The sequence below is a fragment of the Glossina fuscipes genome, unplaced genomic scaffold (assembly GCF_014805625.2).
Source record: "Glossina fuscipes isolate IAEA_lab_2018 unplaced genomic scaffold, Yale_Gfus_2 221, whole genome shotgun sequence".
In the NCBI taxonomy this organism is placed as follows: Eukaryota; Metazoa; Arthropoda; class Insecta; order Diptera; family Glossinidae; genus Glossina; species Glossina fuscipes.
This window is the reverse complement of record NW_023998564.1, coordinates 215,176-239,320: the sequence shown is the minus strand read 5'-3', so window position 1 is coordinate 239,320 and position 24,145 is coordinate 215,176. Positions and strand designations below refer to the sequence as shown.

General features: G+C 33.2%; 5 protein-coding genes across 10 annotated transcripts; 2 read left to right on the top strand and 3 right to left on the bottom strand.

Moving 5' to 3' along the window:
• The first annotated feature begins 1,963 nt into the window (after nt 1–1,963).
• Nucleotides 1,964–9,463, top strand: LOC119642226 (cysteine dioxygenase type 1). Of its 5 annotated transcripts, none has more exons than XM_038041281.1 (3): nt 1,964–2,004; nt 8,533–9,100; nt 9,175–9,463. In XM_038041281.1, the coding sequence occupies exons 1-3, from the start codon at nt 2,002–2,004 to the stop codon at nt 9,351–9,353; spliced, it is 750 nt and encodes a 249-aa protein (XP_037897209.1). In that variant the 5' UTR covers nt 1,964–2,001; the 3' UTR covers nt 9,354–9,463. The 5 variants fall into 5 exon arrangements, with proteins under 5 accessions (XP_037897209.1, XP_037897211.1, XP_037897210.1 ...); XM_038041283.1 differs by lacking the exon at nt 1,964–2,004 and adding an exon at nt 5,725–6,123; XM_038041282.1 differs by lacking the exon at nt 1,964–2,004 and adding an exon at nt 5,727–6,072.
• Nucleotides 9,464–14,054: 4,591 nt separating this feature from the next.
• LOC119642309 (protein FAM136A-like) lies at nt 14,055–14,662 on the bottom strand. The gene is made up of 3 exons (XM_038041418.1): nt 14,576–14,662; nt 14,322–14,492; nt 14,055–14,243 (listed from the first exon to the last, which is right to left on the bottom strand). The coding sequence occupies exons 1-3, from the start codon at nt 14,660–14,662 to the stop codon at nt 14,055–14,057; spliced, it is 447 nt and encodes a 148-aa protein (XP_037897346.1).
• A 732-nt stretch (nt 14,663–15,394) lies between these two features.
• On the bottom strand, nt 15,395–16,206 carry LOC119642246 (protein FAM136A-like). Its single transcript, XM_038041312.1, has 3 exons — nt 16,023–16,206; nt 15,754–15,918; nt 15,395–15,689 (listed from the first exon to the last, which is right to left on the bottom strand). The coding sequence occupies exons 1-3, from the start codon at nt 16,107–16,109 to the stop codon at nt 15,498–15,500; spliced, it is 444 nt and encodes a 147-aa protein (XP_037897240.1). The 5' UTR covers nt 16,110–16,206; the 3' UTR covers nt 15,395–15,497.
• Nucleotides 16,207–16,426: 220 nt separating this feature from the next.
• LOC119642245 (28S ribosomal protein S28, mitochondrial) lies at nt 16,427–17,132 on the top strand. Its single transcript, XM_038041311.1, has 2 exons — nt 16,427–16,733; nt 16,791–17,132. Exons 1-2 carry the CDS (start codon nt 16,509–16,511, stop codon nt 17,079–17,081), a joined length of 516 nt encoding a protein of 171 aa, XP_037897239.1. The 5' UTR covers nt 16,427–16,508; the 3' UTR covers nt 17,082–17,132.
• LOC119642244 (probable inactive tRNA-specific adenosine deaminase-like protein 3) lies at nt 17,095–19,461 on the bottom strand. 2 transcript variants are annotated; one of them, XM_038041310.1, is made up of 3 exons: nt 19,174–19,461; nt 17,478–18,210; nt 17,095–17,414 (listed from the first exon to the last, which is right to left on the bottom strand). In XM_038041310.1, the coding sequence occupies exons 2-3, from the start codon at nt 18,163–18,165 to the stop codon at nt 17,134–17,136; spliced, it is 969 nt and encodes a 322-aa protein (XP_037897238.1). In that variant the 5' UTR covers nt 18,166–18,210; nt 19,174–19,461; the 3' UTR covers nt 17,095–17,133. The 2 variants fall into 2 exon arrangements, with proteins under 2 accessions (XP_037897238.1, XP_037897237.1); XM_038041309.1 differs by having other exon boundaries at nt 17,095–18,210.
• Nucleotides 19,462–24,145: the final 4,684 nt, after the last annotated feature.

The following is a 24,145-nucleotide window of genomic DNA, read 5'->3' as shown; positions in this document are numbered from 1 at the left end:
AAGAATTATATTCGATCAATTTTTAATAGGGTCCATCCTTGGCGTAAAACACGTGAGTGTACTAAATTCAAATAAAATCTACATTATTTCAAAAAATTGCGACATTTGGATTGAAGACAAAATTGCATAAACAAATTGTATAACATGGACAGATGAACAGACGAAGAGAAAAAAGCGATTTAAAAGGTAGTGGAGTAATCCAAGTTGTGCATTATACAATAGATAAATGAGAACCTTTTGCGAACGACTTTTTTTATATGTGAATCTTTTAGAATTTTTTAGATTCATTTCCAAATTACTGACTGAAATAACAAATTTTACAATGTTTTCGTTTAATTATTTATTGTCTGTTACCTTGCATGTATGGCATGGTAGGGATTTGATAAAGTTAGCGCTATTAACATTACACAACCCTGTAGGAAAAACACCACGACCACTTTTCTTGACGTCACATAAGGTAAGATTCACTAAGGTTCTGTTTTCATAAGCGCTCTCTACACTTTATTGCAACTTATTACGATTTCAACACCTTTATGTAAATATCTATGCTTTCTTAGCTTTACATTATTTTTACTATTCTTTTTATAAACATATTGTTTATTTCTACATGAATAAATATTACTTAAGAAAAATGTTTTCGGGTAGTTTTTTTCGAAGTTGCAATATATAGCGTTATCTGATGGCGATTTATTGCATCGTGGAGACATGTAAAAGCTGCTGAGCCCATTTCTGCTCGCAATTCCTCATCGTTTCTAATAAATGAACGGCTTATTGGTATAATCTAAGGCTTTATAAACTGCAATCAATTAATTGGTTACCATGATTAGATTAGAGTAATGCAATAATATTTCGTATTTACGATACTACGTTTATTAAGGTAAGTAAAGATATGTGACAGGCTCAATATTTTTTAGATTTGTTAAAGCCTTAAGAAAAGTGATAAATTGAAAACATTCATTTCTGTATAGGTATTTATGAAAGAAAAACAAAAACAACTTATTCGTGATTATTAAAAGTTTTGATCCCAACCGAATCAAATTTTTTTTTTATTTAAATTGATTTAATTTTTCCTCACGTACGTGTAGGAACACTAAACATTTACTCGTGGATACTTATGTAACAGCACTATATGTTGATAATCAAAGCAATTTAAGCTCACTTGAAATACACTCTTCCCGGGAAAGTTAAAATGAAAAAAAACTATATATCTTTATATAGAGTCGTGCCAGCAAGATTCAACCTGAGCTATACTCGTGCTTTCTCTTGCTATCTGCTGTTGCTCTATAAAACCGTATGTTATCTGTTAACAAAAATCCCTGTTTTACAAGCCATTCATATAGATATAGGTATAAATAATTATTAAAACATCAAGTGATCTATCGCTGTTTTTATTTAACCTAAGGGTATTAAAAAATTTTTTTCATTTTAATCATCATCAATAAAATTATCTGTACAAGAAGCTAATCATCTTTCAAACGTGACGATTGGTAATAACAGTTGGCTAAGGCTGTAACGAGAAAGTGCATTCATACTGAACGGTTTGATATGAGCCAATGGTATAAAGTAATCTCTCTCATTCTCGCCTTGACCACATTGGAAAAGAATAAGACAAAAACCAAAAGCATGTTACAAAAATTTCACAAATTCATTAAAGATCTCAACACGATCACAACTTAAACGATATAAGTAAAGTTAAACTAAGCAATTGCTAAGTCAATCAATACCATTAAGCCGGGTGACCACCCAAAGCTTTAATTAAAAAGTGTTGTTCTTTTCTATAACAGATTAAGAGCAAACCAAGTAGAAAAACATTTCGCTTGTAAAAAATCGGGGGTAATTTGCTCTTGAAAACAATTTTTGCTTTGAACAAAACAAGTGATTAAGTTTTTTTTTAATTCAGAAAATTTGTGCAAAATTAAAATTTTGTATTTTTGTTAACGTTGCAAATAATAGTAACAATTACAACAAGACCCATAAAGCGAAAAAAAACCGTCTGTTAAAATGGTAAGTATTAACATTTAAGTTATTTTGCATTACATCGTAAGACAGTACTTCTAAAAAACCGATCATTCATTATTGTGTAGCATGAAAACAGTTTGATATGTTTACTATCTTTGGAGAGCTAGCTAAAGACAGCTTCATTAACACCCTTTAAGAGCACAAACACATCAGCAATAAAATTTGCTTTTGATATTCATCACTTCAACTCAAAACAGTTCAGAAAAAATAAATGCTTGTGAGCGTTGTTTGATCGATCGCATTTCAATGCAGTGAACTTGGACCTTGGAAATCGGCTGCTCCATAACAGAGCAGATAATAGCCGCGACTAGCAAGTTAGTGTGCGTGGATCCAAATCTCAATGCGTTTTGAGTGCACTTGGTCGTGGCTACGGTGTGTGCTTACTCAGTAAAGGCATAACATCTGCTGCGCACACGGCGACTAGGCTGCGGCCACTCTCCGTCTCTTTCCCTAGATTTTTCTGACCACCATCGTGTGACACGTATTGGAAATATCCGCTGATTAATTGGTCCTATTAAAACGAGTAAAAGCACGGAACGTTGTTAAGTTGCTTACCTACTACCCTACATTTATCCATACCGAAATTTCAAAACATGTCGTTATAAAAGTGATCAGTTCTGAACCATTTTCAATCGCTTTCATCCTTGGGCTAAAACACGTCGGTGTATTAAATTTTATCAAAATGTTTGAAAAAAATTGCGTCCGCTTGCCATATGGAGTCTTCTTTTGAAAGTTTATTATCCAAATATCTGTGGATTAGTGTAGGGTATAATGGGTGGGGAGATTCGTGTCCCGTTATAGACTTCTCACCTATTATTTGGAATAAATTTATGCAAGATTTATCATCAATATATGTTGGCTCAAAAGTAAACAGCAGCGACCCCATTTAAAAGGAAAATTTTTATATTTAACAAAAAAACTAAGAGAGGAATATTTAAAAAAGAAAATGATTTCTCTCTTTATAGAAAGTCTTTTCAATACTCAAAAATAATTGTTTTGATATTTTAAGAAATATTGGAAGTGGGTCGAGGATTTGTTTTTAAAGATTTTTTAAAGTTTCACAAACGGATGATCATTTAAAAACAACATTGAAGGGAATCTTTGATCGCTCCGATGCTATTATCTCAAATCAATAAATTCCTGTTGCAAACTATTTCCTAAATATCACTCATTTTGCCAATTAAAATGCCTTAGGAGACCTTTAAGTGAGAGCTTTCGTGTACCTTCTGTCTTATTTTTTCATTGAACCTTCTTATTTCGTTCTCGCAATTATTCGTATCTAAAGATATAGACCTGACGTCGTCATAAGCGCGATTTTACCGCACCTGCAATGCCGATGTCATGTTTAGAGAATCGAGAAAGGAGCGGAAAGATGTTGCAATGTCGTAAATATATACGGAACCCTCTTACTCGGATTAACAATATTTATACGTGAGATAGTTTTCGACGTCATCCTGGCTGACATAAATAATAAATATTTTTATTTTATTAAATTAATAAAAGTAAATTTTCAGTTTTCAAACGTTACTCCGATCATAAAAACATTTATGAAAAATTTCAGCTTAAATGACGACTTTGGATTGGCTCCGATTCAAATCTAAGGTGAAAATGCGTTCAAGAGATATCTGAACATGCTTATGAAAACTATGTTTAAGAGCGTGTGCAATAATCGAACAATTTAAAGTTGTTAAAAACTAGTCGGTAGTAAATGAATCCAATGATGACGTTGGAAAAGATAGTCATTGTATGGATGTATCAATCATTCGGTGATTGAAGCACGTTTGCGAATGTGGACTTTTAATCTGTTTTTAATAAATTGTGCATTGCATGATTTTAATGCAATGATTAGGATGTTAAAGGAAATAGCTGACGTAATCAATGAAATCTGATGTGGCTGGCTATTAAATCAAATAAATACGTTCTTAAAATTATTAAATAACAATAACACAATATTTCCTACAAGAAATTACTATTCGTTTTTCTTCTTCTTTTCTTTTTTTTTATATCAAAATTCCTATTTTTGGGCTTATTGTTGTTGCTTTTTTTGCCATTTTTTGCTGTTGTTATTTTTGTTATTGTCGGTGTTGCTGTTTTTGTTATTACTATACTATAAAGATACAGATAGGTTACCTATAAAAGTGACTTAGTTGATTATCAATTTTTTGTTAACAACACGTGATGACTTGGCAACAGTTGCAATTCGAACACTTTGCTGAGATGGTTTTTGAAAACTAGTTTCGTGTTTCATTGAAATTGAAGTGCGGAAGCATTATTGCAAGCCGTTACTGCTTTGGTTTATCGGCATAATTTTCTCCTTTCTTTCTTCATCCACCGCTGTTCATATGAAAATTCCTACATTTTAACATATAAAGAAAAAGAAAAGCCTTCCATATACTCGAGCTTTGCTTCCATATAAATCGCTATTATCTTATCAGAGATGTCACGCAATTTACATTAATCCTTTTATGAAAAAAAAAACGAATGAACAAATGCACCTAACTTGGCTAAATTGTTCTAGAAGCTCAAGCTTTGAATTCTTTTTTTTTTCTCTTTTTTTGACTAGATTTTGTATACGGAATGAGTAATGAAGGTAATTATGTATATACATAGGGGAAAATTGATGATGAGGATGCACTTTATGCATTAGAGCTGATGTTGCAGATACGCTCACATATATTTAACTGTATGCCTTTATTGCGCAATCGATTTTTTTAAATAAAATCTTATCACCAATAATTTTGCGTTTGATATTTCCGCAAATATAATACGTCACGTAATTATTCGGTTCAACGTAAATATCGCAACACTGTTGACAGACCCATATGATTTCTGTACGGTACCAGCCTTCAAACGAATATCACGACATTTTGGCCACGAATTTACAAGTTACAGTTGCTTTAATGACAGCGTTCTTTTGGTCGCTTTTTTGGACGGCTTTCGTCGGCCAACTACTGATTTGGCCCTGGAGCCAGTAGTGATACTTTTAACACAATTTCACTTTTCGATCTTTCTTGATCCATTTATCTTAAATTTTTCGGAATAATTGATGAATTCAAGTGATCAGAGCATTCGTCATTATCGATATCCATTCGACTGTGCTTAAAATTAGCAACCCCTGTCATGAATTTCCTTTTTTCGACTGAGAAGGTTGGCCGTTACTTTTTTTAAGCGCATGCTAATATTTGCGTGCGTTATTTTTTCTCCCCATAAAAAGGCAGATTTTATTCAGATTTGCCACTAAAATGCACAAAAATAGCGTCAGAAAAACGTCCTTAATTTGTAAGGTTACTGTCAAAGTGTCACGAAATTTTGATAAACATGGTTTCAAACTTTCTCCAATACTATCCAGAAATCATATGGGTCTACCAACAGTCTTATTATATTCGTGTCAGACCGAAGAGTTATTAATTGATGTAATATTGATGCACTCATAAGAAAATTAATAATATTTTACATAACTAGATATAAGAATTTTCGCGTAGGTTTTAAAAGGGAGGGAATTACCGAATATAATTATTCAAAGAAATATTTACATCTTTGTAGAAAAAGAAATTGATAATGATGCACTTAGAGGCTAATTGATATCTTGGAGATTCCCATAAATCTTTCCTCATCTTTAGTCTTTATTGCAAAGTGGACGTTTTTAAATTCAAATCTCATTTCAAACTGCATAACATAGATAAACGAAAGCTAGTTAGTCAGGAGAAAACGTGACCAATGATCACTTGACGAAGATGGTCCTGATGCGCTCTTTTGTGATTTGTTTACATATACAAGTGCGGCACAAAAAAAAATTCACCACACTAACTTCGCATTATTAGATTTTTTCTTTGTGTGTGAAGGCTTAGAACAGTTCATTTGATGTTAAATTCATGAATAATAGAAAACTGGGAATTAATATTAAATCAAACATTGATTGTTCATAACGTGTAAACGCAAACAAGTTCTCTTTATGTGAATAAAAAAGAACTTTCAATTTCTTTGACGAAAAAGGAAAAAAAAACACAACACCAAGGTTTTCAATTTCCTTTGTGCAACATCTATATTTTTAAAGTGAGTGCATAATTAATTTATTATTTCTTTTTCTCTTTAGTGGACAGACAGGTAACTAATTTTATTATTTTTAAATTGAAAGAAATTTACATATAAAAATTAATGTATTGCACTTTTTGAACTATTATGAAATTAATTGCATATTATTTGGAGTATCGGTGTTAAACGAATGTGATGCATAAACTATTGGTTAAAACATATGAATAGTTTCTGTCTACTGTGTTTGTAATGCTTGGGCATATCACAGACGAATTCATTCCATTTAGTTATGAACGGTTATCGAACATTTTTAAGTGAGAAGGAAAGGAAATGTGATTTTAATTCATATCTACTTTGCCTTATTACGGAACATGTAACATGACTTGGATATCATTTAACATATTTAGCTGAACTTTTTAGGAGAATTACAATCTTTATACAAAATATCATTTAGAAGAAAAAAATAAAATATGTTAAGAAAGGCGCTTCCGGTAATCTAGCTGAAAAAAAAAAAATCAATAAGCAATAAATAAATAAGTGAAAAATCGTCGTCCGCCTTGATGCTTATCGGTCAAAATTAAAAAAAAACAAAAGGTCAATGTCAGGATTGCCTGATATTTATTTGAAAAAATTATTTATCTCGGCATTTGCATGAGTGAAAGAATATCATTCAATTTCCTTTTAATTTCGCTGTATCAGTAGACCGCTTATAGTTTAGACGCTAATGATCGAACGATACGATCAAGTCTAAAATGTTTTGTGACAAAAAAGAAAAGTTTACTTAAAAACAAATAAAAACATAATAGTCGGATTCAAAAAATTAACCCGGCAATTAATTTTTGGCATCAATTTAGAAAGCAGAAATACTATTACTTAGCAATCTTTGCCAAGGAATTGTGAACATTGCAATTTTTTTCGGATCGAGCCACTTCTCCGACCACTTTCCAATCACGCTTCATTTTCAAAGTAGTTATATAAATACCTGTAGAATAATGTACGGTATTTAATGGTGGACTGTGCGTCACTACGATGTTTTCTTTATTTTCTTGCACTACATTTCAATAGAGTAGTTGTTAAAAAAAAAGGATGTGAAGTTTCGAAAGCGATGGCATATGACGAGAAAGACCTGGTGAGATGTATTTATACAAACTGTGATTTCTTCCCTCGTTAATGTCTAACGACTCGATTAAATTGAAACTTTCATCCATTCCGATAGACCTTTAATGACTAAGGAGATGGAAAATAACCTCCGAATCAATTAACTAATTGTTGAAACAACTTTTATGGAAATTTGATATCACACGCGAACATAATATTGGTTGCGAGTTTATACAATTTTTAACGAACTCCACTCACTGTCCACCATAGCAGCTTGTAACGTTTGCGACGTAAAAACAGAATATTTCATATACATCGGCTTCGCTCCTACCCACACTTTTACGTCATAACACAACAGTCCTTACAATAAAAATATAATTCACTTTTGAAGTGTTGGTTTGTGTCGGTCCCTATTTGAAAAAAAAAAAAAAAATGGAAAAACATGGCTAACCTGGTTAAACTGATGTACAAACTTCTCCCATAGGCCGCTGTCTAAGTTTTCCAAACACCACCAGTAATGAGCATAATTAATCAAGCAAGTTCTCTTGTAGCTATGTAGAAGAAGAAATTGACGGAGATGCACTTAAACGCTAATTAACGTCACGTAAATCTGACTGTATGTTGTTATTGTAAACTCAATGTTTCTAAACGAAATTGTATCTGAAATAATTTTCTTGCCGAAATTAACACAAACATAAAGAAACCTTGTAGAATATTCTTATGGCACACGTGGTAATATTGTATAATGCGAGATATAATAATTTTAGTTTTAATATTATTTGACGATTCGACTTGAAAGATAACCTTGAACTCTTCAGATCTTTGTACATTTCAACTATGCTGCGAGGGGGAATAAAATATTTTAGGCCTGAAAAGTTTTTCAAAAATATATACGTAATTAACCGCAATTTTTAACTGATAAGCGAAGAGAATAATTTCGCTTTCTTCTTCTTCCTTTGCTCTTTTATTGAGATTTAATAATTTAATTGATATTTAAGCTTAATAATTTTAATATTTTTGTGATTTGTGATAACAAACCGAGTAACATCAAGAAAAATATGATGTTATTTTAATTCTTATCAAATTGCAACTGTATATATCAACACACAAACACACAAGCATATATAAGCATATATATATATGTGTGTATGTGTGGGTGCATAGAAAAATGCATTTCATTGTAAGCTGGTGCGCAGACATTAACTTTAATGTATAAAGAGAAGAGAAAGGAAAACAAAAATCAGGTTCGGGTTCGATTAAGAAAATTCTACAACATTTGTTTATTTCACACATGAAAAGTTTATTTGCTCGTTTATTTGTAGGTTATAATTATTATTATTATTGTGATTATTATTTAATATAATGTTAAAATGTTATTTTCAGGTTCTTGAACGTTTAAAAATGTCCTTGTCGAAGACCGATACTGATCTTGATCAAGAAAAATATTTACGTGAGGCTACGCGTCATTTTTATGGTATAGAAAAACCTTTAAAATACGGACCTTCGGTGGAAACGTTAAACGATTTAATTCAAGCCCTATATGCAGAATTCTCCACAAATTATGTCAACATTGAAATGGTAAATCATTTAATGCTTTCATATAAATCGAATCCAAAGGAATGGCAAAAATTTGCCAAATTTGATCGCTATAAATATACAAGAAATCTAGTCGACACGGGTAATGGTAAATTTAATTTAATGATATTATGCTGGGGTGAAGGTCACGGTTCTACTATTCACGATCATTCGGATTCGCATTGCTTCATGAAAATGCTTAAAGGTGAACTAAGAGAAATTCGATACGCCATGCCAACCACAACGACAACTGGTACAGCTGCGGAAGGAAATACGAGCAATACAACAAGTATGGAAAGTGATTTGGAAAGACAGGAATCTTTAGATGAAATTGGTCAGAGAACCATGTCTTTAAATGATGTCGCTTATATAAATGGTAAAATTAACATTCTTTCTTTTATTTAAGGGTTGAAATTATCCAAGGGATTATTTCTTTTTCTGGTATTTTAGATAACTTGGGATTGCATCGTGTAGAAAATACTTCGCATTCGGACACTGCAGTTTCATTACATTTATATTGTCCGCCATTTGATAGTTGTTCGGTATTTGAAAAAAATTCAGGCCAAAGAGTGAAATGTACTATGACATTCTGGAGCAAACATGGTCAAAAAGTTACTTATGATAAATAATTTGTTACAAAATATTTTTAATGTACATACAATCTTTCCTAGGGATAAGCATCGCAATTGATATTTTAAAATTACATATAAGAAATAAAACCTAAATTAATAATAAAGAATGACATGCTTCTATTTATTTTTAGGTTAATTGGGATGAGAGAATTTGCAGAAAACCATTTACATTACATTCAAATATTGCTTGTTAAGCTCAGTGCATTTTTTTCAAATGTATCAAAGAGGAACCTCTGATGGAACTTCGTTATTTAACGAAAAACATTTGTCACATGAAAAAACTCATAGAAGTCATAACGTAACTGTTTCAATTCGATCGCATATCATAGGCACATCTTTTCGAAGCAAGCAATTTGACCAAAAATAATTAAAATCTTCTTTTATGAAGTTTTGTATCCAATTAGCCTATCTTCTAGTCTAATCTTCTATAATGCTTCTTACATCCCAAACAACCAATACCCTCATTTTTTGTTTGACTTTTCCTGTCAAACGCTCTTCTTAAAGCTGTTCAAAAACGATACTCTATAGTTAGCAACAAGACGACCTTCCAAATATATTTTATTCTCTGAAAAGGAGAGAGAGAAGCAAAGAAAATTCCGCTTGCAAAATACAATAACCATTTTCACAAGTCCAACAAAGCGCTATTTCCACGTATATGTTCCTGAACTTCCTCAGAAATTTTGCCAAAAGTCTGATCGGTCGTTATTCACATGCATTTCATTTACAAAATTAATCATTCGCGCAATAGCTGTGTTTATTGGGCGTCGAGAATGTGCCAGTCTCTTCCGATCGCATTTCACATGAGTTTCGATTGCCTTTTAAACTTTTATCACAGACTTTGACCACTGCACAGTTCAATTAAAAAAGTTGTTTATTTCACATTAGTCGCCAGGTGCCTCAAAATGCAAAATTTCAGGTTTCATGAGTTACACAGTGCACAGTTTTACATTGTTTTATAAATAAATACCGCTATACGAAATTTTCAATTCATCTTCTGCTGATATAAATTACAATCTAACTTAATAGTCTTCCCACCTTCCGCTATTTATGACCTTTGCTGGCCACCACTATGCCTAAATTTAAGGATGATATAGCCCCACAAGTAAGAAAGTTAAATTAACCCATTTTTATGCAGATAATATATCTTCATTTGAGGAGTGTAAAAAATAGTTTTAAGTATTCTGTCTTGTTTGCCTTATGATAACAAGCAGAACACCTTAAAAAAATGAAAAAAATTAAATTTAACTTATCGTAACTTTATGCGGGCATGGTCGATTGTTTCGATTCTTCTACGTAAAGAGTAGAGTGCTTCGTAAAGTAAACGTGCAACGTTTCGGCCTTCTAACTTTAATAAATTCCGAGTAACGAGCAAAAAACTAAAAATTATTGTTAAAAGAAACGGAGTTGCGTTCAGTTTACGCTCCACTGCGCGCTTCTGCTCTAAACAATTTGGCTGATTTTCAATACCAACCTGCGTGCGACAACTTCCAATGTTTCTACCAAATTTGAAGTCGATATTTTCTTTTTTGCGACGAGGAGACTGCCCACAACACACGCCACTCAGGCGCACAGACACACACACACACACACACACGTAAACGGACAGACATGGTCAAATCAACTCCAAATTTCACGCTGATCAAGAATATATATTATAGGGACAAAAAACAAGACGAGTACCACACACCCATCTTACAGAGGTGGATATAATAAGTATATATATATATATATATATAAAATAAGCATATATTTATATATGTGTATTTATTCATAGATATGTCTTGCGTTTTATATATATATATATATATACGATGTATGTTCAAGAAAAAAATAGCTGACTCTTCAAATTTCGTGCGCTACGTATATTATTTGGTCAAAGACAAAACGGCGACTTTTTTCTCTTCGTAAAAGCGAAGAGACCTATGAGAGGACGGAGTTTTAGCTCAGTTAAGGGGATAAAAAAAGCTTCGCTGCAAGAGCCATTCCATCAGAGCCATATCGGACGTGCTTCGAGGATCAGAAAAAGCGCTGGTACAAGTGTATTATATCTAAGGAAGATTGCTTTGAAGGGGATAAAGTACGTATTGATGACTAAATAAATATTTTCCAAGAAAAATAAAAACTCACCTTGAACAATATATATGTATATATTCTATGTATATACACATATAGAGAGAGAACATACAAATACGGATGATTCTTAACGAATTTTTTAATCTTAATTTGGTTTCAACGGAATAGCTAAAATCGCAGAAACAATAGGGCCATTTACTACACAATCTAATGGTGAGTTTAATAAAGAAACCGTTTCCAAGACCTAAGAACAAATTTTCAATTAATTCAAAAAGAACGTATTTGCTTTTTTGCTATCAACTTATGTCTCAATGAAAACAATAAATAACTTTATCGTAGGCCTACCGTTAAATACGTACACTAAATAAATATACCATCCAACAGCTATTCATATAACGACTTTTCGAAGTGAGGTGTTTTAAGAGAGGCGATCGGAAAAGTGATCTAATCCGAACCAATTTCAATAGCGATTATAATTGAGCCAAAACACGTTACTCTACCATATTTCATATTTTAAAAATTGCGGCCTGTAGGTTAAACACAAAAACACAAGACGGGCAGGTCGACGGATAAGCTCAAATCGGTATAGTAAATGATGGATCCGCACAAAATTAACATTCCCCAAGCGGGGTAGGTAAAAAAAAAACAATGGATCACAATGAAAGAAGCTTTCCCCAAACGTTAGGAAGCATAACAATTTCGTTGCTTTATGAAGGGACGCGTGGTGTAGGGTATGATAATAATTTTTTCTGCATACTTTGAACGAGGCTTATACCAAATCAAAATAAATCAAAAAGCCGCTCTCGATTTTTAAAGAAAATTGCAGGACAGACAAGAGGATTTGGTTATAGTTGATCACATTTGCAATGTGCAATTTCATAATAAGGCAAAAGGGTGAAAAGGTGAAACGATAAGAAACAAGCAAACTGCTGAAACAGCGTTAGACAGATAGAGAGAAGAAGATAGACGGAGAGAGAGAGAGCGCGCAAGATAGATGAGATTGGTTTGATCAGAGAGACGGAAAGAGAGGGAGGCAAAGGAAAACACAACTTGCATTTAGAGTTAATTATTTGCCGAGTAGGACGCCATAATTTAGAAAAGAAGTAAAAGGACAAAATTCTCGTATTCTATAATATCGAGCGGGCGCAGTTGGTTTGTTCTATTTTCAAAATAAAAGCTTTTGTCTTAGATGGTGTTGTAGGCGTGTCTTTTGAAAAATTTAGCTCAATTCCAAATTCGTTTGCAACTTTTTAAGCGATTTCTTCATTTTCGCTAATGGAAGATTGTTTACCGCAAATAGTACAATCTTACGCAAACCGGCAGAGATGTTTAAGTACATTCAAGGGCTGCAACTGGCCAAAAATTTGCACACTTTATGGCATTTTTTAGGCTTGTTTTTGCCTGTTATAAAGGCATTGAAAAAATAATCAAATTTTGATATACTATAATATTGGTCAAGTCAAGTGGTCAATTTTTTCTATTTTTGTGCACGAATACTACAGCAACGCCAATAGAATATGCCTTCAAAGTTTTGTACATATATTTACTATGAGTTTATGAGTGAAGAGTAGAAACCCAATTTTTATTTCTTTTGAAACACGGAAGTGTTCTCATATTACGCGATGCTGTGGGCGTGTCCTTCGACCGATTTGACATATACTTTATAGGATCTTTGCTCCTTCCTTTTGAGCGTTGCGAACGTTCTGACTAAATGAGTATACACCTCATCTTTCGGCGATGACTACAAAAAGGAAATTTTATTGGAAATTAATCAACAAATTAGCCCTCCCGTCGACATCAAAATTGGAAGTCGGAGATGTATTTGCCAGGGGCAGTGGATGTTTTTCTTCGGTAAATACTTTTTACCAACCTATTAAGTTACCCACGATCAACTGTGCGGCTCTAGCAGATTTGTTTCAGTTAATGAGCATTCAAAGTTCGATTTATTTTTTTGTGTTAGTTTTCATTCTCACCACCGAGGGATGACTTTCTTCGAAACATTTGCGACATATGGAAAGAGGCGCCCATGATCAATTTTGGATCGATTCAATATTCTGTGTAAGTGTAAGCTTTGCGTTATAAATTGCCGTATGGAAAAAATTTGACAAAAATATTGGTAATTCTTGTACACAAGTTGGTATTGAAAACGAGCCATGTCACTTAAAGGACGCTTCTGCAGTTAAGCTCTAAATGAGACCACCTCTGCTTTCAAATCCAAAAAGTTTTTTTTTTTTTTGTTAATTGCTCATAACTGATTGTACAGCCATTAAACATTCTACGTGTTTCCTACGGATAACTCTATAGTGCATGTATAAAAACGAAAAAAAGAGTCGTCCAAGTAAATCTCAACCATGAACATGCTGGGATTAAGGAATCCTTCCACAACCGAATGCAACTTTCCTACTTGTCTGTTGTTTATTGCGTGATGAAAACACGAGATATAACTACATCCACTTACAAATACTAAGGCGAACGAATATCAAATTAATTATTAAATTATTTCCCTTCCAGTTTTTATTTTAATTAAATGACCACAGCATCAACATCTTTTACCAAAAAAATGCAAAAATAGAAACAAATTAATTTTAAATCGATTAAAAGATCACATTATAAAAAGGGGAATCGTTAAGCCTGACGCATAGCGTTTGGACCGCTTGATAAAACAGATTTCATAGCTCTCATCATGTTTGGTATGAGATCTATATGTTTATCAACGCATTGTATAGTACAACGTTCGAACTGATTACGAAAACGCGCCATATCCGCTTCATTTGTATTGTTAGGGATTAGGCTGCGTACGTCCTCATTGCATTGCTGTGAATAGAGAGACAGAGCATAGATGGAGTAACAAGATAAGATAATAGTTAATCCTTGTAAAGCATATACACTAACCATCACACAACGTTGCAAACGTACTTGAAATTGTCCCAATTCATGTTGCATGTAATCTTGGGCTTTTAGCAAGGGAGTTGCACATTCATCGATGCAACTTTGTACATTGTCCATACGTGGTTGTTTTCTTATATCATCGCAGCAACGGACAGCACACGAATGCATGTCAGACTGGCAAGAGATGAAAGGTTTGAATTGAGAAAAATAGTTAAATCTGTAAAACTGTTTAAATCATGAATTTTGTAAAAAAAAACCTGCATTTTTCTTAAATGACTCTTATATAAATCATTTATCAAATCGGTCACAGCTTTTTCTACTCGTCTGCGCTGCTCGTCTAGCATTGTTTTTCACTCAGCGGCTTGCTTTACATGCAATTAATTGAAAACAATTTTCTTCTTTTTTTTTTAAGTATTTATACTTTAATTTGAAGGAAGCCAACATTACAATTACAAAAAATTATTAGAGTTTACTACCTCATTTTTATAGTCAAGACAACCAATATATGTTTAATAGAATTCTGTTCATTAACGAAAAATAAAATATTGTTCCTAAATTGTTTTTTTTCTTCCTTTTTTTTTTTTTTGTTTTTCCCTTCGTTGTTGAGAATTAGTTTTTGAAAGTACGTTCGATCTGTCCTTCCGTTGGTGATGCCAAAAGGTAGCAGTCAACGACGCTGTAAAGTACATAAAGTACATAAATTTTCTAAGCTATGATCTATTCGTCCGTCTATATGCGATATGCTAGAATGCGGAAGATCGTAGAAATCACGACAAATTCTTGAAACTCGTGAATATATTCTTAATTGGTAACTATAAAGTTTAAAATGAATACTTTTCGTCTACAAGGGTTTCAAGTAATGGATACCTTTACTTTTATTTTTGTGTTTTATTTTTATACATGAAAAGCATGTAAATATTTGGATATTGATTAGTCGCGGATAGAAGTAACTAAATAATGAGAGAAGACCTAGCTCTGAACAACCCGAATACCTAAAATTTGATTTGGACTGACCGTTGTTCTTCTTTGCAACACCGAAAATATTCAAAGAAGGCAATAAACAAAGAGCGAGTTTGTAACATTTTAAAATAAACATAAAATATATCGCTGTCGTTTATTTTCCATTCTTTAGAAGTAAAGAACCGAATCAATGTTAATGATTATATATGGACGAATGTGTTATTGTATTTGAGGTATATGATCGGGTCCTTTAGCCAAAACAGATTTCATTGTCTTCATCATGGTTGAGAGTAAACCCACATGCTTGTCTACACACTTAACTGCGCAACGTTCAAACTGATCTGTGTGTTTCGCTACTTCATCCGCCGAAGGACTAGCTGACATTTTTACTTTAACATCATCGTTGCATTGCTGCAAAAGTAAAGTTACATATAATTTAGTGAGTATATAGTTAAGAAAGCTCTTCTTTATTTACCATAACGCATCTTTGAAGGCGATCTTGAAATTCCCCTAATTCATGATGCACATAATTTTGCGCCCGATTGAAAGGTTTGGAACATCGTTCAACACAACGTTGAACACTTTCAACACTGGCTTCGACATCTTCACAACATTTTGCAGCACATTTATGCATATCTACCTGCAAAGGATGACAAAACCAGAAGTTTTAAACCGGTTCGGTCGCACATTAACCCGGCCCGGAAAATGTTCCGACATAATCCAAACATATGTGATGTAAACTACCTGTATTTTACGTAAATGAGTCTTATCCATGTCATCAATCATTTCGGTTACGGCTTGTTCAATACGCTGTCGCTGTTGTTGAATCATTTTATGTGATTATTATTCAATTTTAATATAAAAAAAAATTTTAAATTTCCAAAATTGTGTAAGCTTTTAAAATTGGTATTAGTAATGCACATTTAGTGATTTTCACTTTAATGCCGTACAAACGAAAGCAATGTTTTTTTTGCATTTGAACCAAAAAACTTGCCCCTTGCACACAAGTTATGTAACATACAAACTTTTTCATTTAAATCAAACCGTGATAAATACTTCATTTAACTAATTTTTAATAAAAATAAATTTTAAAAAATTAAACAAGAGAACTAATGACATCGCCATCTCTAGTTAGCTGTGTTCATTAAACATAACTCGATTATTATTGTAAAACAGCTGTTTAAGTAACATAAATGTTTAGTAAGAGTAACATAGTGTTTTTAAATCGATATGTTTTTTTTGCATAAAACCGCAAAAATATCTCTTCATACCACTAAAAAACAGTTCATTTTTTCACAATGCTTACTAAGCTTCAATACAAATACTGAAGATCAGACTGCAGATAATCGTAGCGGTTTTGCAAAAGCCTTTGAAAAGCACGCTATAAAGCCGTCCCCTGAAAAACCGGATAATGAGTCTTTTGCGTCTTTGCTGAGGAAATCTAAACTTGTGGATGTAAATTTCTAATCACATGAAATGAGAAAGCATCTTACAAAATTTTTTTCTTAACAGTTGGGCGATCCTCAAAGTAAGATTGTAAGTGGAAAAATCTTCCACGTAGTTGGCGACGATTTGTATATCGATTTTGGGTGGAAGTTCCATTGCGTGTGTACGCGACCTATGCGTAACAGTGATGAATATGTACGAGGCGCTCGAGTACGTTTGAGAATCAAGGACTTGGAATTATCTACTAGATTCTTGGGATCTTCAAAAGATTTAACTATACTGGAAGCTGATTGTCAATTACTAGGATTAATCTCATCACCAGCTCGTCAAGGGGTGATGAAAGCTTCTACAGATTAAAGCATATAAAATATTAAGAGTAAAATGAACTTAAGAAATTAACTTTATTAGTTTAGATTTCTGCAACAAATTGATACACTTCATAATGATGATTTAAATCCTTTACTTGTTGCAATTTGAAATGAGTTTTTAAACTCCCATTATTACTTTCGTGAAGGAAAAAAATGCGTTTAACGCGACTGTGCAGTAAAGCCATAGAACACATAAGGCAAGGTTCTTGGCTAAGGTAAACGTCGTAACCGGTACATAAATATGGGCCAAATTTCGCTAAATTATCAGAGAAATCTGTCGGCATATTTTGCAAATGATCTTTCTTTCTTGGCCGTTCGGCGCCTATTTTAAGATTACAAAACTCTTCACTATTTTTTAAAAATTCAATAATACGTTTAGGTATACCGCGTAAACACGAATTTAAATTTAAATCATCCGCTGGAAACATTTCCTCCTTGAAGTATTTTCCTTTCCAAGCACCACTTTCTTGTGATTGAGCCACATAATCGATTAATATCAAAGCAGCATGCATTATAGGATTTAAGTCTCGGCCGCTGCTAGCTACAGCTACGACGCTTTCAAAGCGAGGATCTATGCAAACAGCTACGCATTCCTTGAGATGTTTTGAAAGTTCCTTTAAAAAATTTGCTACTTGTAGATGAAATTCTCGTTCTTTACTATTAAAATTTGTACCTTCATATCGCTGTTCTAAATATTTATCATTATGAAATTTGCACGGCCACGAATTGTTTGCTGCCCGGTATTGACAACGCAGTCTTGGTGCTAGAGCCGGCACTTTTAAAATTTGTCCCCGTATTGGCAATAATTCTTTCATTGCTTCAAAGGTTTCACGATGCTTGCTTAAGTGCTCGGATTTACATATTATTATTCTGTTTCCATTTACACGTTTTAAATGTTGCAAATCGTTTAGAGGTAGTAAGACAGACAATCTCTGCAAAATTTCCGATATCAGCCTCTTATCATTTATTTCGACAATATAGACATCCACAAAAGGTATTTCATTTATGTATTCATCGTCTAATATAGCTTTAAGATCAAGCCTTAAATTTGTATCTAGTTTCAGGCGTTTCATAATTTCTTTTTTGGGTTGTATACGTTTGGAGGAAATTTCTTATATCTGCAAGCATGACATTGCAATCAAGCGGTGTCCCAAAAATTCCAAACGGCGCCATGTGGAAATACATTGATTTAAGACGTTTTGTATACAAGAACCGGTTGTGGATAAGTTCAGTATGTGTTGTCAGTGCAGATACGATATCCAGAAAGAGGTAGTGAGATTTGCATGCGAGCAGCGATTGTGTAGATGGATAAAAAAAAACAAACAAAATTAGAAAGAAAAATCTCCAGTTTTGGTGAAAGCAATTAGCTTCTTTAGATGAGGATTGTCGTGAGCACAAAAAATACTAAATAAGTCGTTAAGACTACCAAAAAAACAAACGCGCACTCTGTGATTTTGCATTTGACGATGACCCAGGTATGTGGCGTGAGCGTCACTGCTCGGATCATTTTGAGATAAGGACTTTGGTCTCCCACGGCGAGAAAAAAGAGTTGGGTAGTGGTTTAAAGGACAACGACGGAAATATTTTGTAGAAAAGACGCTTTTGCTCTTGCGACATTATTATATTCCTCATTAAGTTCGCCGCCAATGGTATTAGAGATTGAGCGGGTATTTCACATATATAATTCTACCATCAATTTGAGTTTCACGTGCCTAGAAGCCAGCTTTTCCATTCAGAGAGAAACCACAGTGATCCGTAACCCAGACAAGGTGTTATTGCGCAATGATGTCATAGATCATGGAAACAACAGACACATCATTTGTGGGATTTGCAAGCAGGTTGTAGAACCAAGCTGAGAAGGGGAGCAAAATTCCCTCATCTCAGCTTGATTATCGCGGGTAGCAGTCGAAAGGGTGCTATTTAACACGTCGACTTCCGAGTGACACTTGTCTTGAGCCTTTTTGGGTAGTATTCAGAAAGAAGTGATCTACGCTTTTTTAAAAATTCGTTGAAATCAGTAAGCCTCTAGAATGAGTTGTATTTTGTGCTCACTTTAACTCAAAGGACAACCAACAACTTACCTGCCACTTAAGGATGAAAAATTTTTCTGATTGCCGGAAAAACTGAAATCGTTTGAAGATGTGTTGCACTGAGGATACTTTTTGTATCAACAATTGAACAAATTTGCAAGTTTGCAACACATGTTGAGCAAAGGAGCGTGCGAAGTTGAAGCAACAGCAAATTTTGTAGGACTATCGGAACGCGTTGCGCTTTTTTGCTCCACAAAGTGTACTTTAGTATTTGTTTTTGATATTTCACAACGAAAAATTTTTTAGGGTAAACGAGCAAAAGATTTGTTCTTTCCAAACAGGGCTGCCAGGGTTCTCCTGTTCCATAGTTGCGATAAATAATAAAATGAAGTACACGAAAAAAATGAATAATTTGTAAACAAACTTTTTAGCAACCTTTTTATACCCTATATCATTTGAGGCAGAGTATATACTAGATTAGTGCGAATGTATGTAACCCACAGAAAGGCTTAAAATAGACTCCTTTTACACCGATCGATTGGGAATCATAATTTGAGTTGATCTAAGCCTGTCTGGCCGTCTGATGTCTTTCCGTGTAGTTTGTGTATAAGCTAAAAGTCGCAACTTTTGAGATATTTTGATGAAACTTGGTACAGTGACATGTTTTGGCCCAACGATGAACGGTCCACTTTCTCGACCACACCTCATATAACGCCGTGTTCTGGAAAGTCATCATAGGGGAAAAGATTGGATTTTTCAAAATTTCTCGGCAAAAGTGGCTAAGTAATAGTACTTCGCCATTTTAAATTGGTATGAAAACTTTGGACTGAGTGGAGAAATTTTCGAACCTCCTCTTATATAACAAAAGCTAATGTTCACACAACAAAAAAGTACAATTTTCAATGCTTCATGGTAAAAATTATGCCATCGTTATAATTTAATATAAAAAATTAGCCCTACCAAATTTGGAACATCTCACTTATTTTTTGGAGCCTATCCCAATACGGATTTTCGTGAAAATTGATGCTTCGTAGACCAGAGAAGTTTTAATATAAGATGAAAATAGACCCTTAATATCAATTTCATACAAAAATAAACTCTACAAAATTTAGACCAAGTAAGCCTATTTTTGGATTCTGCCCTATGTAAGGATTAAAATTACATTACATTAGGTTGCGTTTTGGGCCCGCTTCCGGATAAGTGCGCACATGAAAAATATGCCTTTATATAGAAACATATAATGGAAATAATTTTTTTGTTCTGTTGTAAAAATAAGAATTGTGTTACAAAATGTGGTGTAGGGTGTTTAGTGGCAGGCCTTGCCCGACTATAATGGTTTTACTTATTGTACCATGCATATTTGCGACAAATAATAAAATACAAAATACACAAAAAAGTAAATAAACTTCTTCTTCTTCTGCTAGTTAGCAAATCAGCACCAGAAGGTTTACCTAATTGAGCAAAAAAGGTAATAAACTAAATAAACCGTGCACATATCGTGTGTCAAGTTGAAGAATGCATATACTTAACATAGCGGCTCTTTTTTTTGTTGCGTTTTATATATGGACGTGACTAATCCTATCCTGTTTGCCTGATTTTCACGCTGATTTTTGAGACACCAGTTTATTTATTTTGGGATACTAGTGGTACTAGGTAGGATGGAGAGGAGGAACAAATTGTCGAGTGGTTGAGAGAAGTAAATATGCCTGCGGATTATGTTAATCCTTTGGCAAGCATGTTTCAGGATGTTTAAGTAATCCGAAAATAACGTTACAATTCCTTTTGTACGGTATTTTTCATTTATTTCTATTTTGTAGGATGGCGAATATTTAAATATTTTTGGCGACAACTGACTGCATCAATGTATGCATCACTCGCTGGCTGGCTATCTATCAAATTTAAGGCTACAAGAAGGAACATCCAAGGAAGTGTATATTAACTCTGCGGCATCATTTGTTGTAATGTTTAAAAAGAAAATATCACCCTATATACTTTGGTTTATGAAGTCTATTTAACATGAGGCTTTTTTTTTTTAATTTGTGTTGCTGCTGCAAACATATAGGCCATCTGAAACTTTACATTAATAGATGTGCAAATGAATTCACCCCGTTTCTTTGATAAGATTTAATCTAAAAATATACAAATAAAGTAGCAGAAAGAATAAGAAGTAAAATAGTAAAGATAAAAATAATAAATTAAAATATATTTGTTGCAAAGCACTTCATTAATTTAGGCGGGTTTTGTGGAGCAACAAACTTCAGCGAGACGAATTCATTTAACTTAATATATTGATTGCACTTAATATATTCATTTAATACGCTATGAAAAATATCCCTTTGAAAATTTTCTTTATTAAACCGGGTTATTGGCGTTCATCCGTCTTCTCATTATGAAGTTCCCTTTCAAATCTTCTTTTTCTAAACGCATGGGTATGTGTCTTGTCTTTCCTCTTGTTTGGGAAATTTTTCATTTATTTGAAATTTTGATTTCGATTTTAATTATTTTTTAGGTTTTCAATAAAACCTGTATTTTTTTTATAAACGCACTTGTATTTTGTTTTTTGTGTGTGTATTATTTTTTTCGCTGGTTTTAATTGATTTACCTGGTAGTGTATCCGCCTGAGTGGCCGAGTAGGCAAGAGTCTCGACTAGCAACTCAATAGTCGTGGGTTCAAACCTCCTCAAGTGCGATAGAGTTTTTTAATAAAAGCCGATAGCCCTAGATGCTAGTGCTTTAAGACTTTAGTCTTAGAATTTATTCTCTGGCTAAATTTATAATAATAATAATAATAATACCTGGTAGTTAAAAGTTAAACCATATCTTATTTATTTTACCCGTTTCAGAAGTTCTGTTAACAAACTAATATCAATTCAGAACTTTTTCTCTTTTGCTGAAGGTTGCGGAGGGCATTTATGTACACATAAAAAACTCGGCGAGGATTCTGGTGACCTAATTAATTAACATGGCTAAAATAACTGCATATTCCGCTATTCCTATACATGTCGTTTTACGCGGCTGAGTGTCTAAAAGTAATATTCTCATACTCACTTACTAAACATATACGAAAGGCACAAACTTTTAATATAATTAATTAGTAATTAGGTGTTAAAATATTGTATTAATCATTAAGATCGTTACTATGCTAATATATTATAGTTTACTTACCTAAAGTAACTACAATATTTAATATTTAATGAAAAAAATGTTTAATATACAATACGAATTTTGTCTTCATAACCGGCATTTTAGCAAATGTAATGTTGTTGTTGGTCAACGTTACGCTTGACAGCAACAAAATAAGTGTTTTAGGCAATGAAATGCAACTAATAAAAATGAAACGAAAAGTAGGAACATAAGCGAAAAGAGCAAATGTTAGAAGTGGAGGATTTATTTTTGATTCTGGTTTATTTATAACTTACGCCAAAACAATTAATTAGGGCAACCCGACCATTTGTTAAATTTATATAAGTCAAGCTCTCTTTTTCTACGTACATTATTTTCAAGCTATTTAAGTTTTGTTTCATTAAGAAAACATCGCGTTTAATCTGCAAAGTCGTTGTATTCATTTGTAAACAACACAACAGTAAAATCTTTTTTTATGAGATTTCAATTGGGACATGCTTATCTAATAACTAAATTTTTTTTTCTAATTAAATATCATATATGCGCAATCCGTACCACGATCTGGGAGGCCTATTGAATTCACCCATACCCTTACCCGACCAGCTTTAGGATACTTATGAATCCCGCCACCTTCTTTGCATTTTGACGTTATGACTTGTTCGCCAAACACTTGGTGACTGATGTTGCAAACGGCTGCGCATTCGCTTCGGATATGACGGCATGTTCCACTCTTTCCTTGCAGAATCTGCTTGCACCGGTAAAGGATATATATACATTTTTCCGCTCGCACCTGGATATGTTATTTGCCATGAAGCCATTCCTGCGCAGTTCCAGTAGTTTATATGTTACATCGAAAAATTTCATAAATTTTTTCACTTGTCTTTGTCCTCCGCTTCGCTTCCAAATGCAAGCTGATTTCTTCTGTGCCCTTTCCGATACCAAATCGAATGTATATGGATAATGGAAGGAAGAATGTCCTGATTCCCAAGTTCAAGTTGTTATTTTTATTGCAAAGATTCAGTTGCGAAATCAAAACCAAAGCATGACGGAACTAAAAATACAGTAATACGAAGTATGAAGTTAAAGAAAAAGATTTACAATTTTATGATGACGACAGTTAATGTCGATTCTATGTCATTGATAAACAATTATATAATTTACTTAGGTATGAACCGTATTATTTAACATGAATTCAAGAAATGGTGAAATGTTGGTCCGGTGAGCTGTTGTACGCACGTCACTGGAAATTGGAAGTCCAGCTTGTAATTCTAATATTGTGATCGTCACTTATAGAATCGTTTGGTTATGAGTTGCATGTTTTGTTAACATATAGTTTAAGTTATTTTAAATTAGAGACGAAATTTTTAAAAATGAAAACGAATTGGCTAGACTCCAGAGAAAGTGTTTTGTCTTTCGTTTGTGTATATATATTCTTTTTATTCACTCACTTTTTTTTGTCATTTTGAAACTTTTTATAGTTAAATGTGTTTGAGTAAATTAAACGGCATTTTACAAATGTAAGTCCGCTTGATATATATATGAGCACATAGGAAAAAAATTTTTACTTCTCCTTCATCTTCAGTTAATTTTGCAAAATCTCTTAACGCAGTCTGCTAGTCGTTTTGTCAAGCCTTTCTTGCCACTTTTTAAAATCGCGTAAAACGATAGCTCACTGTAAATTTTTTGCCGTTCTTTCTAACCTTCAAACATGTTGTAAAGATTATCAAACATTGAAACCCAATAGGAATTGGAAAAATGCATTTCGTATTTCCTGAATAAACCGGCCATTCGACGATGTTCGTAAAAAAAAAAAACAAAAAGACAATAACGATAACAACAGCAAACGAAGTTAAGGAAATAAGTAGAAACAAGCACACAATGAATTTTGCAACTATTTCTA